Source organism: Lampetra fluviatilis, chromosome 54 (genome assembly GCF_964198595.1).
Source record: "Lampetra fluviatilis chromosome 54, kcLamFluv1.1, whole genome shotgun sequence".
In the NCBI taxonomy this organism is placed as follows: domain Eukaryota; kingdom Metazoa; phylum Chordata; class Hyperoartia; order Petromyzontiformes; family Petromyzontidae; genus Lampetra; species Lampetra fluviatilis.
In genome coordinates this window covers 8,415,659-8,431,166 of record NC_136328.1, presented here as the reverse complement: position 1 = coordinate 8,431,166, position 15,508 = coordinate 8,415,659, and the positions used below count along the sequence as shown (strand labels likewise).

The following is a 15,508-nucleotide window of genomic DNA, read 5'->3' as shown; positions in this document are numbered from 1 at the left end:
AATCATCCAAACAACACCTTAAAGCACGGCCAACATTTTTTTCGAAGGCCCTTTAAGTTTTCCGTAGGCCCTGGACACAGTGGCGACTTGTTGCCGCTTGGCCTGCGTTTTGGCAGCAACCCAGTCCTGAGGACGATCGATAAAAAAAATTGCCTGCCCCGGACCCAAAACAAACCACCAATCAATATTTACCTCAGTAGACTCAAACTTAGCGACAGGGTCGATTAAAGACTGACAAAACAGATTTATATTTTTTGTTATTTTAGACTTTTATGAGAACCGGTTTGTGAAGCTGCGTCAGTGTGCAGTATCGCCAGCACGTCCATATGTATTCTCGTGTTGTGTCCTCGTGTCTGTATGTGTACGTATGCGTGTTCGTGTCTGTATATTTCTGTGTTTTTAATGTATTGCACTGTGTACAGTATTGTGCGGTACAGCCAAGTGTGACTGTATAGTGTGTAGTAGCGTGGTGTACGGTTTGTATAGCTTGGCGTAATAAAGGGCGTACAGTGGCTGTGTCTATGATACAGGTTGCGTGTAGGCCTTGATACTTGGCGATACAGGCTGTTTGTGTAAGTGTTGCAAGCTGTGTGTGTGGGGGGTTGTGTGTATAGCTAGGTTAGTGTGCAAAGGGCTGGTAACCCCTCGACCTGGCACTTCTACAAAGCAGCACGGTAGAAACATCGACATAATCTCGTGCTGGAGACCTCAGGGGACAGGCATTTAAGACACCTTCTGGTCAAACTCCATCTGGCAGGGCCAGACTGAACCCCTTCCGACTCTCGTTGCTTAAGAGAGGCTGCCACTCCTCTGTTGGGAGATGGACCGGTACCGCCTGGCTCACTGTGGAATACAGGAGGCCCGGTGGACCGGTTCTGGCTCTATAGTCATCATGAGGGGTGGACAGTTCCCCACTCGGGGCAGGAAACTGCCAAACAACTTGGAGTGGCACTTCTTTTGAACAAAAGACTCGAGTGTGGTCACCATCGAACAAAAAGATCACGACATCGTGCACTTTCAGATGCGCTCCTGTGGCTGTCTGGAATGGTCTTCCTTCCGACATTAGGAAGTCATTGGAACTATGCACTTTTAAATCTAGATGGAAAACTACACTTTTTGGAACTGCTTTTAGTGTTTATTTTATTGTCCTTCCCCCGCACCTCTGATCAGCACAGTTGGCTACGTACGGTACGAAAAGAGGTTCAACATACATGCATAGTTATAGTATACGGTGCACATACAGTATGCATATATTAAGTGACACTAATAGGCTCAATGTGAGATTTAACAATTTTATTAAACCCTTCTTGGTTCTTTCGGTAAAGTCACGTAGAAGGGAAGTAATAAAATAATAAAAATAAAACATAATAAAATAATATAATATAATATTTGATTTTATTATGTTTTAGTTTTATTTTTATTATTTTATTCCCTTCTACGTGACTTTACCGAAAGAACCAAGAAGATGAATCCCTGCAGTCACGAAAGCTTTAAATCGAAATTTATTAAACCCGTTCGCGAACTGTGGATTTCCCGGTTGGTCTGTGTGTTGCGTTTGCACAGTAGTGCATGGCGGAAGCTTTAACAGAAGAAATTCCTCGACACGCAGACCCGTCCGGAAAAAAACAACCCGGAAAAGCATTTGGGATTAAAATCAGCTACGAAAACCTACGGGGTTAAATTTTTTTAGCAAACAATGGAATAATATAACCCCAAAAAGCGCAACATCTCCGAAGGCACTGACGTCAATTTGCTTTGAACAAGTGCGAGCTCAGGGGTCGGCAACCTGCAACTCCGGAGCCGCATGCGGTTCTTCAAGGACTGCTGTGCGGCTCTTGAAATATTTAGTTTTTTTTTTTACCAAATTGGGAAAAAAATTGCCCTTATTATTTTGGTTACAGACCCCTGTACCATCGCTGGTCGAGTTACTGCAAAATAATGCAATATAACAGCGCGTACATTCGTCATCGGCATCTGCGCCATTTGCATAGCCACCACGAAGGCGCCCACGTTTTACGGATGGGTAAAGTTTGCCAGTACGGGGGGTGATGTTGCTCTGCGGTTTCACCAAATAACGTAAATGTGCAGCTAAATTTGTAAAAATGTGCCCATTACGCATGGCCTGACTCTGTTCCGAACAAAAACACCACCAAGGGGTCTTTAAGGCACCCTCTGAAGCAGCTGGCCATGTACTTTTCAGTTATTTCACATTTTTTGGCTGTTTTGCTATTCCAGTCCTCTGTAGCCATGATACCATTTCCCTCAACACAGCACAGAAAGTGTGAGATTAACAACACCACACTCCCGCATGCCAACAAGCCCTTTTTCTTAACGTCATAAAATGTGCATTTTAAACACTAGGCAAGCAACACTTCATTGATAAAGCACAGTTTTACAAACACGTAAAATGTGTTATAATTTATCACAGGTGACAAATAATAACGCCACTTGTGAAAGATCCTTTTTAAAATATAAAACTAAACTAAATTATTTGTATTTTATCAGATAAGGCACACCGAGCTATGTAGCTCTTTTTCAGAAGCAACTTGGCAACAAATAATAGCCCAACAAAGTGGTTTACATCATGGGACCTCCTTTGCCAGTACCAAAATATACTAATCGGATTTTTCCCCTTTTTTCTGGCAACAAAACTGACACCTTTTGCAAGGAATCATGCTTACATTAACTACAATACTTGCAGTCAAATGCAAACAAAAAACAATACTCTGATAATTTATGCATTGTCTTTGAAACGGATTGGTCCACACCAGAGATAACTTTCTTTAGAGCCGGCAGCCCGTTACCTGCCCGGGTCATGCTGTGTAGTATTCCCTGAGTGTTAGTGAGATTAGGAACGGTGATCACCACCCTGCGTATAATGCTCCAGTTGGTTGTTATGCATTAATAAAGTGTTGCCTCCAAGTTGAGCGTGCACTTCAGTCAAACCCACTATAATCTGACTGGTACTCATTTTCTCACTGCTCTCAACTTACTTCTTTTCTGAAGCAGCCCAAAAACTGACGAATGTCACTGCCACCCTTCCAATTGCTCATGATGACACTCACTGTGAATGGAAGCTGAATGTTATAAAACTGCTTGCACTTTAATCAAAGAAACACATAAGCAAGTACAGCTATACACTATACTATACGAATATGCAATAAATGAAAGCTACTGTCTACAAATGTATATTACACATGCAGCGAAACATAAATGATTGACACTTTACTCCAACTTCACGTGGGCTTTCTGACAAATATAGCGTAATAAAGACATTAACGTTAGTTGAATACGCCCGTGAGCGCCATTGTTGGTCGCTGGGTGAATGTGTGGCTAATTAACTTTCTAAGTAATTTACTTAGCTATGATAGCTGACATTAGTGATGGTTGATTGGCAATCGGAAATTGGCCCGTTTTCACTAAAAACGTTTGTTTCCACTCGATAGTGATGTAGCCTACGTAACACTCATTACATTCTAGTTTTCCACTTTTTAATACATTTTAAAGGAATGAAATGGAGAGACAGTACAGTGTTTGACATTGATTGTACCTACCCACAGCAGTCGAGCATCGGCTTCAATATATTGGGGGGGATATTTTTAGCATATTTGAATATTGGGGGGGATGTGTTCCCACCAAAATACATTTTAATTACGGCCTTTACGCTGTACGCTGTACGACCACAACGAACACACATCGGCGAGTTTACCCGACCCCCCTACCTCCCGTACGCCGGCTCTACACCGCAGTTCCTGGGCCCGTGACGCGTCACAGAAAATCGGGCAGCTGGTCGTAGTTGAACATGTTGTTGGCGGTGTTTGACCAGGCGGCGTGCCGCGCGCCATCCATCTCTGTGGCGACCGCGTTGCCGGCCTGCAGGCTGTGGTGCTCCCCGCCAATTTGCTCGCCGCACTCGGGGCACGTTCCTTTCTGCATGGCGCCGCCGCACTCGCCGATAGCGTACACGTGGCCGCGGGGGCACTTGTACCAGTGGCCTGGCTTCAGGCCGATGGCCTTCACGATGGACGCGCGCTCCGAGTCCGAGATGCCGAGGCCGCTCTTGGGAAGCTCCTCCTGGAGGCTCTCGGCGAGCCGGCGCACCTCCTTCTCCTGCTCGGGCCCGAACCTCCGCTTGTTCGTGAGAGCTAGGCGTGCGCACAGCAGAGGGATGGAATGATCGGGCACTCCGGTTAGATCGCTCACGTAGGCGTTCGCGGTTGTGCTGTATGACATATCTCCGGGGTCCTCCGGTATTTCCTTCTGCATTTAGAATCAGCATGCGTGTAGATTATTTGGCTGCTATACATTTCCACGCGATAAGCCACTTCGTTGAGGTATAATTTGTGATGGCCAGGTCGCTTCGGAAAAAGAGCTATAGAGCTCAGTCGGGTTTACCTGGTGAAATAAAAAATATAGTCAAAATATATTGGTCCGACATGCTGGGAACTTCATCGACAACTGAAGTGAAGAAGCTCCCGGCACGCGGAGCAAAGCGTCAGACATCACCACAACACATGGTTAGCTCTGCATTTCATTCGCAGAGCTGGAATGTAGCCAAATTAACTCGCAAAACCAAACATGTGATTAGCTCTTTTTGATGACAGTAAGAGAAGGTGATGATGATGGCGATGACAACAACAAAGGACGATTATAACAATTGAGTTGGAAACACGCTCACTTTTCATGATCTCTTCGCTGATCGCAGTTGCTGCGTCGGACACCTTGGCCATGCTACTGGCGACGCTCATGCCCGCCTGCACCTTGATGAGGAAGCTCAGACGCAGCGTCTCCGTCCGCAGGTCCTGCAGCTGCTGCTCCGTCAGCCCGGCCGTCTGCTGCTCGCACATCCACTCCACCAGCTTGTCGAGGGCCTCCTTGACTACCTCCTTCCTCTCCGTACTGATCTTCGACAGCTCCGGCCTCAGCTTGGCGATGTCCGCCAGTAGCATGGCTTTGTTCTCCAGAGTGTTCACCTGCAGGAGGTTTAGCTCTCCCGCCAGCAGCGCACTCAGAAAATCCGTTGGGATATTCCACTCGGATACCGTCGTCCTGTCCGTGAGGAGGTCGAGCATCGCGCGCAGCGGCGACGCGGGCAGCGATTTGGGGTTCACCTTCGCGAGGATCTCCCGCACGCGGTTCTTCGCCTGCGCAATCTCCTCGTCGCTTCCCCACAGCTTGCGCTTCACGGCCTCGATGTCCCCGAGCGTGCGCTTGATGATGTTGCCGTAGCGCAGGTTCCGCCGGATCGGTGTCTTGCACTTGGGGCACTCCTTGAGCTTCACGACAACGGGCGTCTCTCCGCCGTCGCCCGCGCCCCCGCCGCCGCCGCCGTCCTCGCTCGTCTCCATCCACCGGTCGAGTCCCGTGCCCTCGATGAGGTGCTCACAGTCCTCCAGCAAGACGAAGCGCGCGGACGGCTCATCCTCGTTCCCGAAGAAGATCTCGGTGACCTCGGCGGCGTGGCAAATGCGGCACTTGGAGGGGCACGGCTCCCCGCAGTAGCCCACGCACGCGTGGCCGCACGGCAGGTGGCGGCGGCGGCAAGGCTTGTCGCAGCGCGGGCGGTCGCACTCCTCGTAGCACAGTCGCCGGCAAATGTAGTGCCCGCAGCGCCACTCGCACGGCTCGGCACACGGCATGCACGGCTGGCCGCATGGCCGCGCGCACGCGCTGTGCACGCAGCGGTTACGGCAGCGCTGCGCGCACGGGGGGCAGCCACGCGCCGCGCACGGCGCGGTGCACTGGTGCGAGCAGGGCAGCGAGCGCTCGCACGCTTCCCCGCACGCTGCATGCCACCGCCCGTTCTTGCACCTCTGGCAGTTCCCATGGCACGCGTGGCCACACGCCAGCGCCGTCTGGCAGCGCACGTGGCACGGCCTAGGCTCGTGTCTGCGGCCGCACGGCACCTTACACTCGTGCCCGCACGCCTGCCTCTCTCTCACCAGCACCGTGCACGAGGCTGGGCAATCCTGGCCGCAGGGACGGGGGCATGCGTGGCCGCACGCCTGCGGCTTCGGGCACGGCACCAGGCAGGAGAAGCTCGCTGCGTCCACGTGACACGGCACCATCTGCTCATGCCCGCACGCCGCCATCGTCTTGGCCACGGGCTCGGTGCACTTCCCGCACCGTTTGTGGCAAACCTTGCGGCACCGGTGCCCGAGCTCGCAGATCGTGCGGCTGCACGGCTTCTGGCACTTTAACTTCTTGTGCTCGGGGTCCTCCGTGTGGCAGCTGCGTGTGCACACGTGCCCGCAGTCCAGCCGGAACTCGCACAGCAGCTCGCATCCACCCTCGGGTACCCGTGCAAAGTCCTTGGCGGTCACCACCGCCGTCTCGCGCTCCGGGTGGTTTTGGCAGCGCAGCCTGAGCGCAGGGCCGATGCGCCCGCCGGCGTGCAGCTCGCCGATCACGCGTTTCCAGAGGGGCACCGCCGATAGCATCTTTGCGTCGCCCACGATGAAGAAGCCGATGCGCGCGCGCGACAGCGCCACGCACACGCGGTTGTCGATGTTTAGGAAGCCCGTCTGGCCCCGGGCGTTGCTGCGCACGAGGGACAACAGCACCAGGTCGTTCTCCTCGCCCTGGTACTTGTCCACGACGCACACGCGCACGCCGCCGTAGCGATCGCGCGGCAAGCGCTTGCGCAGCGCCAGCAGCTGGCCCGTGTAGGTGGTGAGCACGGTGATGCGCTCCTGCGCGTAGCCCTGCAGCAGAAGGTGCTTGCAGAGCGCGACCACGAAGTCTGCCTCGTGCAGGTTCTGCCGGCTCTTGGTGTCCTTTACCTCCACCTCCGCGTGAGAGTGCTGCACGAAGTACAGGTTCGTGGCGACGCCCTGCCAATACATTATTTTGATTACTTTTCTGCATAAATTTAAAGTGATTTGTGTACCTTTCCTATACTTTGCACTCATGGCGTGTTTTTGCATTGTTTGTTATACAATTCTGGCCCAATGTCCCTTACAGGACATCTGTGAAAAAAGAGCTTTAGAACTGATCAGATTCCTCCAGTATAAATACAATATTCTTATTCTCAACAGCATCAGCAACGTTAGCGATGGACGCAAAACGAATGGAGATGGCCACAGCCACCCACCGGAAAACCGAAGTGCCACCGTTATGAGACGATCGAGCCTGAGCGACGACACAGGCCAAGTTTTCGTGACGTCATTCGAGACTGCAGTGCAGCCGAGCAAGACCACACACACGCGGTAACTGGCCGTGTGTGTATGCGGTAACTGGCTGTGTGTGTATACGGCTTAACTCGGCTCTGAGGGGTGGGGGGTGTAGAGGTACTGTGCAACTCGGATTTCGCGCATGCGCCGCCATCTTCTCAGTCCCATCGTGTTCTCTCGCGTGCGTAGCTACGAGTTCTCGTTTTAATCGGCACAGACTTTATCGCAAAATATCGTCGCAACCCTTCAACACGACTCATCCACTCCTCAAGGTAAGAGTATAAAATGATAGGTTAAGGAATTTTTTTAAATGCTGTTTAAGAGTTTGCCTTTTTTTACACTAAGAATGGTTTTCTGTTCGAGTTATTGCTTTAAAATGTCATAAAACGATTTAAAGTGTACAGGGCTGCTTTGAAACACTCAGAAAAATGGTTTTCAATTAAGTGTTTTTTTTTACTCAGAATTGGTTATAAATGTGTGTACATTATGTGTAGTGCAGGCAGTGTACATGTGCAGTCCGTATTTTGGTTGCTTTTGCTATGGGGGAAAATTCCCCGTGATTCGTCGTTTCGTTATATGTCGCAACTTTCTGGTCCCTAACCCCAACGTATATCGGGGACCCCCTGTGCATAGCTCAGCAGGCCCTTACCTGGTAAAATAAAAAAGTTTAATAGTTTCATAGTAAATGGGAAGCCAGTGGAGTCGAAGGAGAAAAGGCAAAGTGGGGGAGGGGGGGGGCTGGAGCCCCTTGTCGCCCCCCTTTGTCTTCCCAACGATGCCCCCCCAACTTCGAATAGGACCTATCCCAACCCCTCCTTAGCAATCCCTTTTGTTTGACTGCATCAAAACTACACCACCACTTACAATAACCCCATTTTTCCTTTCAAATTATTATCATAGCTGTGTACAATTGTATAATTGCTGTAAAGCGCCTGATTAAAAATACTATATGAATCCCATTAGATTATAAGTAGATAAGATCATAAAACATGATACTGGCAAAAGGGGCCCATAGATATAACTGCTCGACCCGAGCTACAAATGCTCTGACACTGGCAATGTCTCCGACTCATCGCCTTTTGGTGTCTTCTTGTCTGACATTGCAATGTCTCCGACTCTTCGCCTTTTGGCATCCTCTGGTCTGACACTGGCAATGTCTCCGACTCTTCGCCTTTTGGCGTCCTCTGGTCTGACACTGGTGGCGAGACTAGGCCATAAAGTAGGCTGTTGTCTCTGATGTAGGCCAGTCAGTTTCGAAGACAATGCATCATAGATTATCAGAGAATGTTTCTCGGCATGTTTTGTCACAAGTACGTGTGGTTAATGCATACTTGATTCCTTGCAAAAGGTTTCTATTTGGTGTTTTTACACCTGAACGCCTCCTGTTTTATTGGCAGAAAGTGCAAAAACCTCTTCTTAGTTTTCATTCAAACAAAACGTGCTGCTCAAATGACCACGACAGGGTCCTGCTACGCACGCCTCTCCCGAGCCATGGACGCGTTTATCTCCCCATAATCCATCTCTACTTTCATCTCATAATCCGTCTCCACTTCTCAACGCGTCCGGCATCAGTGGATTCGAGGCGCAAGACGTTCGGTGGAGCTCGCAAAGCGCAACCACGGCTCCTTCCTCCGCGACGACCCCCTCTATAACAACGGTGGAGATTCCAGCTCGCGTTGTTGTTCATCGACTCTTCATCTACATTCCGGATTCGAGCGCGGGCCCTGGGGCGTCTCTCCCCCCAGCGCACGGCCCTCACCTTCACGTTCTCGTACTCCAGGACGGACGGGTGGTTCTCCAGACGATCGTAAATGTGCGGCACCAGCAGCTTCGCGATCTCCGGCCGCATGCGGTGCTGCGTGTGCGCGCGTACGTGAGCGTGCAGAAAATACAGAGTCTCGTTACGCACAGCTATCCCTTGCCAAGGACACTTTTCTCTCGGTTGAATCTCACTCGCGTCTGAAATGTAGAGCCGACATTGGGGTAATGTTGGGCCAACGTTGTGGTAATGTTGGTCCGACATTGCTTTCAACTACCACGCGCCCCAAACCACACCCCAACGTTGTACGATTACTGGGTGATAATATCCCACTGTGCTAACCCTGAAAACGTTGAAGGCAAGAGTTAAGGGCGCAGCTCTGCAATTGCCCACTCACACCACTGCTGGCAGAAGCACTTCCACTGGAGGGAGCTCTAGAGGATATCTTGGTCTACTCTAACAAACTGCCCAGATGTCTTGGAAGAGGTGGGAGTACCCACATTTTACCCCACCATGATAGGAAACCTGCCGATTGACTAACTGCGACGCCCCCATCTGACAAAACAAACCTCGCCACGTTCGTCAATAACGCAGTTTGTGGCCTAACAAATAAAAGTATATAAATGGGGACGTTTCAGGCCATAGCCCAGCACATAGAGAGGCCAGAGAGGTAATTCCTTCAACTCGGTGGACAGAGGTGGTGGTTGGTGCGTGGTGCGGTGGATTTACGGAACTGGCGCCATTGTTTCAATTGCCACGCCGGTGACCTCTGGATTCCAAATCCAGCGTGTGAAGGAGGCGGCAACGAAGGCGAGTGGCTCTCACAGTGGCGAGATGTTATCTGCCTCACCTGGTATGCAGGAGTTCGTGGGTTCGATTCCGACCCGGATGCCTACTGTATATTTGGAGTTTGTGTGGCTCTCTCACCGTGGGTGGCATGTATTTTTTCTCTGGGTCCTCCAGTTTTTCACTCCACATTTAGAAGCAACGGGCTTTCACATTATCTGGCTGCTATAAATTTCCACATGATAAGCCATCATTTGTGACAGCCGGGCCGCTTCTGAAAAAGAGCTATACAGCTCAGTGGGCCTGACCTGGCACAATAAAATTAGTTTAGTCTTAGTTCAGAGTGCCGTAACGGCGTGCGGCGGCCGGGTGTGGCGCAGCGCTCACTTGGATGCTAAGCCGGGCGAAGGGGACGCTGTTCTTGACGAGGCGCTCGAAGAGCGACACCTCCAGGTTGTAGTGCTTGGCAAGCTCGTACACGCTGGCGCTCGGCCGCAGCTACCGGTGGGGCCGGACAACAGGCATCACAAATACACGCGGGGGAAGCAACGCAACGCTCGCGATGCACGCAACATACACGCTCGGGCTCATGCGCGCAACACAATATTCGCACACGCGCAATATACACACGCACACGATGTATGCATGCACACGATACACAAACGCACACACATACGCAATACACACACACGCTCGCGATATACACACACATTCACACATGCACACGTGCCTCACGTGGAATCAATGCACGTGTGAACACAATTGTGTTTTCGCAAGCACATTTAATGTGTACCCCAGATAATCCACCCAGTCAACAGCCGCACCGCCCCTGGCAATGCAATGCCGATGGTGAAAATGGTGGTGATGCTGACGATGAGATAACGGTGGGGTGACGATGGATACGCTTGATGATGTACGCGTTCAGTATGCATCGGTCAAAAGCACTGGCAAACGCAAGGGTGTGTAATAAAACAACAGCCAGAGACAGGGACAGTGGTTACTGTGACGACGACGACGATGATAGTGAAGCTCGATCTATAATGGTGATGACATTGATCTCGAATATGGTGATTATAGTGATCAAACGACGAAGATAAAACCGCGATGACGTGCGACGATGACGAAGATGACAATGATGACAACGGTAACTGGCCACATACAGGAGTTGGTTGGACAGACGGAGGCTCCGAACAAACCTGCTCCTCCTTCTTCCATACGGCTGATGTAGATGCAGAGCAACGACTACAATTTCACATTCAGGTGGTCAAGCCAGATAACCGCTTCAGGAGCAGCGGAGTGTATCGCTGTGATGTCTCCTTTGTGTTTGTGGCCAACAAACCTGCTGATGATCCCCAATGAGGATGAGATGCTTGCAGGCGCTACTCAGCGTGGTGATGATGTGAGCTTCCAGGACCTCGGCCGCTTCCTCCACGATGACGATCTTGGGCCGCACCTTCTGCAGGATTCCCCGGAACTTGGCGGCCCCTGGGGGGGGACACGGACGACGCGCCGGAGGTCACCGGATGTCGCCGGAGGTCGCCAGCGTGCTTGCGCCATTTCGCGTAGCATCACAGCGCACCGTGGCCAAATATAAACAATTTTTTCTTTAAGCAGGTAAGGCCCGCTGAGCTATATAGCTTTTTAGAAGCAACCTGTTTATCACAAATGATAGCTCAACGAAGTGGCTTATCGTCATGTAACTTTTATTGCGATGCATAATTTAAATTCTTATTGATGTACAGGAATTCATCGCCAACCGCAGTTTCATGTACCAATTGCGGCCTGGAAATTTGAGTTTCCACAGGTAAGCACGGTGTTAAGGAAGTCACATGACGTGTATATTACATCATTGCATCCCAGCATGACATCATTGTATTGTGTGACGTCGTCAAAGAAGTACTGTACCGATAAGGTTAGTTTAATTTTCTTCCGATTCCAGGAAAGGATTAATTTTGCCCTTAATCATGGACCTGAAGTGTGCAGCGAGTGGTGAAGGTGAGAGTGTCACGTGGGCTGAGCCTCTACTCTTTCTAAACAGCCCCCTTCCCCCATCATCTCATTGTCATCTTCATCATCATCGTTAATAGTAAAGGTACGTAAAGTTAACGTGTTTATTTATGTTATTGTACTGAATTTTATTCAGTGTTTAGTTAATAAACAGGGAACTTAGTTAAGCTATGACGAGTCTGACCTTGGCCGTGGTTCCCCTAATCCACTATTTCCCACAGGCCCTCTACTTTACCAATCGCTGACTTGCCTACCGCGGCATTTTCCAGGAACCTAGCCCCCTGTGATTGGTGAGGGATTGCTGTCATGTGATATACGTCCATCTATGTGAAGCGTTCTGTGACAATAAAATTGAACATTAAACTTGAACTTTCGATACATGTATGTCTGTTGAACTTCTTTCGCACCGTACGTAGCCAACCATGCTAATCAGAGGTATGGGGCAAGGACAAGAAACCAAACACAAAAAGCAGTCGATAATTGGTTTTTTACCCTTCTATCTGGCAACAAAACTGACACCTTTTTACAAGGAGTCATGTTTGTATAGACCGCAATACCTGCAGTCATAATACAAATGTAATAATCCTTCAGGAGATGGCTTCGGAATCGGTCCTTTTATTTCCACTCCACAATACACTTTGCTCACTCACTCTCCGTTGCTGGCAGACAACGGAGAGAGGACAGACCACGCACTAAGTCCCCACCGCGCACGTGGCAACCCCAGCCCCCGTCCGCGCGTGACCCTGCTCTTGTCAGTTTCAGTCTGCTCTCGATCGTTCTCCTCCACTCGCTCTTAATACCTTCATCACGTGGTTCCCCCAGCCAATCGTTCATGGACAGCTTCGACCATTCTCGATGGTTCCCTGTCAATCCCGGGACCACGCCCCTCATCCGGCTCCCCATTAGCTGGGGCCCCGAATGGCTAGGCCAATCACTCCTGATGACCTGTCGTGATGACGCATGGGCCATGGTCCCTATCTCAACCCTTATTGGCTACAAGCAGGACCGGCAAGCCAATCCCCACGTGAACCCTCTATGGCTGTTATTACACAAACAAGAGTTATGTCTTTTGTTTGTATTATGACTGCAGGTATTGCGGTCTATACAAACATGACTCCTTGTAAAAAGGTGTCAGTTTTGTTGCCAGATAGAAGGGTAAAAAACCAATTATCATATTTTTACTGGCAAATGAGGTTCCTATAGTGTACAAAAAGCAGTTTTAAAGAAATGAATTTTCAATCTAGATAATTTAAAAGTGCATAGCTCCAGTGGCTTCCGAATATCGGAAGGGCCAGCCAAAAGCCGCTGCGAAGATGACCGGAGTTTGCGCGATGGTTTATGCTCCTTGACGAGATCATAAACACGAATAAAGATGAAAGTTGCGAATCACAGTTTGCGAATGCGGTTGTGCGGAGGGGCCTTGCCTGTCGTGGTCATGCCGATGACAGTTGCCTCCTTCAGGATGCCGTGGTCCTCTTCGTCCCGCACCTCTGACAGTTGGTCCGCCAGCCTCTGGTACCGGTCCTCCTCGTCCGCGATCGTGTCCCGGATGCTCGTCTGGTACCTGGTCACCCACAGCCTGCACGGCACGGCATGCGCACACACACACATACAAAGACAAAGATCCTCCATATAGCCTTGAGAGACTGTTGGTTTTCCGGTCTTGGATAACGCGCGCTGAGGGATTCACAAGCGGCGGTGCTGGGCTCCCACCAGGTCGGGTCTCGCGAGAAGCGGCGGCGAGGTCGCAGCAATCGTCCTCGTCGCATTCCAGTTTCTCACAGAATCCACAATCAGGAATCCGGATGAGCTATGAAGCTCTTCATCATAGGCATGTCCATATATGGGCGTGTCAGCCAATCCGCCTGTATGCGTCAATTGGCTGAGACGAGGTGGAGTTTGCAGCTCCCCAAAGCTGGATCAACGGTCCACCACTGCCAGAACGTCTGACATGGTGTGCGAGCCACCGTGAAATCAATAAGCAGCTGACACTTTATCGTGCCTTCGCATTTGAGTTGTGTTCCCAATTTTTAGACGATTAAAGAAAGAAAAAATGGTTTTAACGAAGGAGACAGCACCGGCAGTCTCGTACCGGTACAAACGCCACCGCTCTGCCATGGCCAGGTGCCAGACGTTCTGGACTTGTTTCTCCTCCTCGTCAGACGTGAAGGCCGTCTTTTTCAGCTCGCTCGTCACCATCCTCTTCATGTTCCGCTTGCTCATGGTGCTCTGCACACCACAGGGGAGGAACGCGACGCCGGTTGCTCCATCACGAGTTCCTCCGTTTGAGCGCTCGGCTCTCCGCCAGAAGGCTGCAGGCTCGACGTCTCGGGTCAAAAGTCGAATTTATATTTTTTTTGTTACCACTGATTTATCCGGAGAGGGCCACGCCGAGTCGCGGACCCCTCCTCAGAAGGGTCCTGCCGCCGCCACTACTTTGGGGGTTATTATTTTAGGATGTTTTCAGCCGATTATTAACGAGGTTGTGTTTGTTAGGAAACCGGAGAAAACCCACGCGTTGCGCGAGGGGGGGAGGGGCAACGCTCTATCCCCCGATTAGTTAACTTGCTGCACCGCCTTCTCCTGGCGAGCCAGGGCATGGCAACTCTACACTCCCAGCATGTGCTGTGATCCACCAACCCTCACTGCCTCTACAGTGTTGGTTCACAGCAGACACGTACAGCGTAGCCATCACAGCCCAGACTTGGCCCATTCATCCCTTCCGATCGCTGGATGAGAATCGCTTTGAAGTGACCGGGCGGCTTAGCAGTCAGAGTGCCGAGCCAGCACCAACGAGTCTGCTGGGTTCGAATCCAGGCAGCTGCTTGTGTTTAAACCCAGCCCTGTGTCCGTATCCTTTATATAACCAGGAGATAAAATCAACTGCTTTTTGTGTGTTCAGTTTGTTGTCCTCCCGTACCTCCAATTACCGCGGTTAGCCACGTATGGCGTGAAAGAAGTTCAACACACTTACAAGTGGAGCGAGTTCCTGGTCTCAGCCCTGTCACAAATGACTGCACTAAAGAATTTGGTTACGGCTAATTCTTATTAATTATATTATTAACTCTGAGAATTCAAATATGGAATTGTCTGTCATGCGAGGAACCTCCCTCTCATGTGCTGAGCAAGTGTCACCCTCTACTGTGTGCGGACAAGAGATCATTGGAGTAAGGGACCTCAGATGTAGCTCCGTGATGGCCACTTCCATGCGTCGTTCTTTAACGAGAAGGGTCGCACCGCTCTGCGAGAAATCAAAAGGGATTCTTCCTCGTATGGTGACGTTCAGTACAGACAGAATAAGAGGCAGGTGTGGACACCTGGGGCACCGCAATGGCGCGATGTGAACTACCTCGCCTGATATACAGGCGGTCGTGGGTTCGATCTCAACCATGATGCCTGTATATTTCCATGGTGGTCACGTGGATTTTTCTACGGGTCCTCTAGTTTTTTCCTCGACATTTAGAATCAACGTGCGTCAAGAGTATTTAGCTGCTGCAAATTTCTGCACGGTGACAAGCAACTCCATTGGGCTATCATTTGCGAGAGCCAAGTCGCTTCTGAAAAAGAGCAACATAGTTCAGTGGGGCCTTACCTGGTGAAACAAAAGGTATTCTTTGGGTCATTCGGTCACGTACGTGACCCAAAGAATATTAATTCCTCCAGTCACTAAAGCTTTAAGTCAATATTTAAACAAAAGGTAGTTTAAGAGTTTTAGTTTAGACGGACGAGCTGCAGAAACAAAACAGAGCCGCGGGAGCTGACAAACTAAGGTGGCGGCAGTGCG

General features: G+C 50.5%; 1 protein-coding gene across 1 annotated transcript in view; it reads right to left on the bottom strand.

Moving 5' to 3' along the window:
- Positions 1-1,435: 1,435 nt before the first annotated feature.
- LOC144949510 (NFX1-type zinc finger-containing protein 1-like) overlaps positions 1,436-15,508 on the bottom strand; it is a 40,633-nt gene continuing 26,560 nt past the window's right edge. Inside the window, exons 9-15 of the mRNA XM_078879434.1 lie at positions 13,817-13,953; positions 13,149-13,303; positions 11,057-11,202; positions 10,105-10,215; positions 8,932-9,027; positions 4,679-6,833; positions 1,436-4,145 (exon numbers count right to left, since the gene is read on the bottom strand). Coding sequence (XP_078735560.1) covers positions 3,769-4,145; positions 4,679-6,833; positions 8,932-9,027; positions 10,105-10,215; positions 11,057-11,202; positions 13,149-13,303; positions 13,817-13,953 — 3,177 coding nt within the window. The 3' untranslated portion in view covers positions 1,436-3,768. The remainder of the gene's footprint in view (positions 4,146-4,678; positions 6,834-8,931; positions 9,028-10,104; positions 10,216-11,056; positions 11,203-13,148; positions 13,304-13,816; positions 13,954-15,508) is intronic.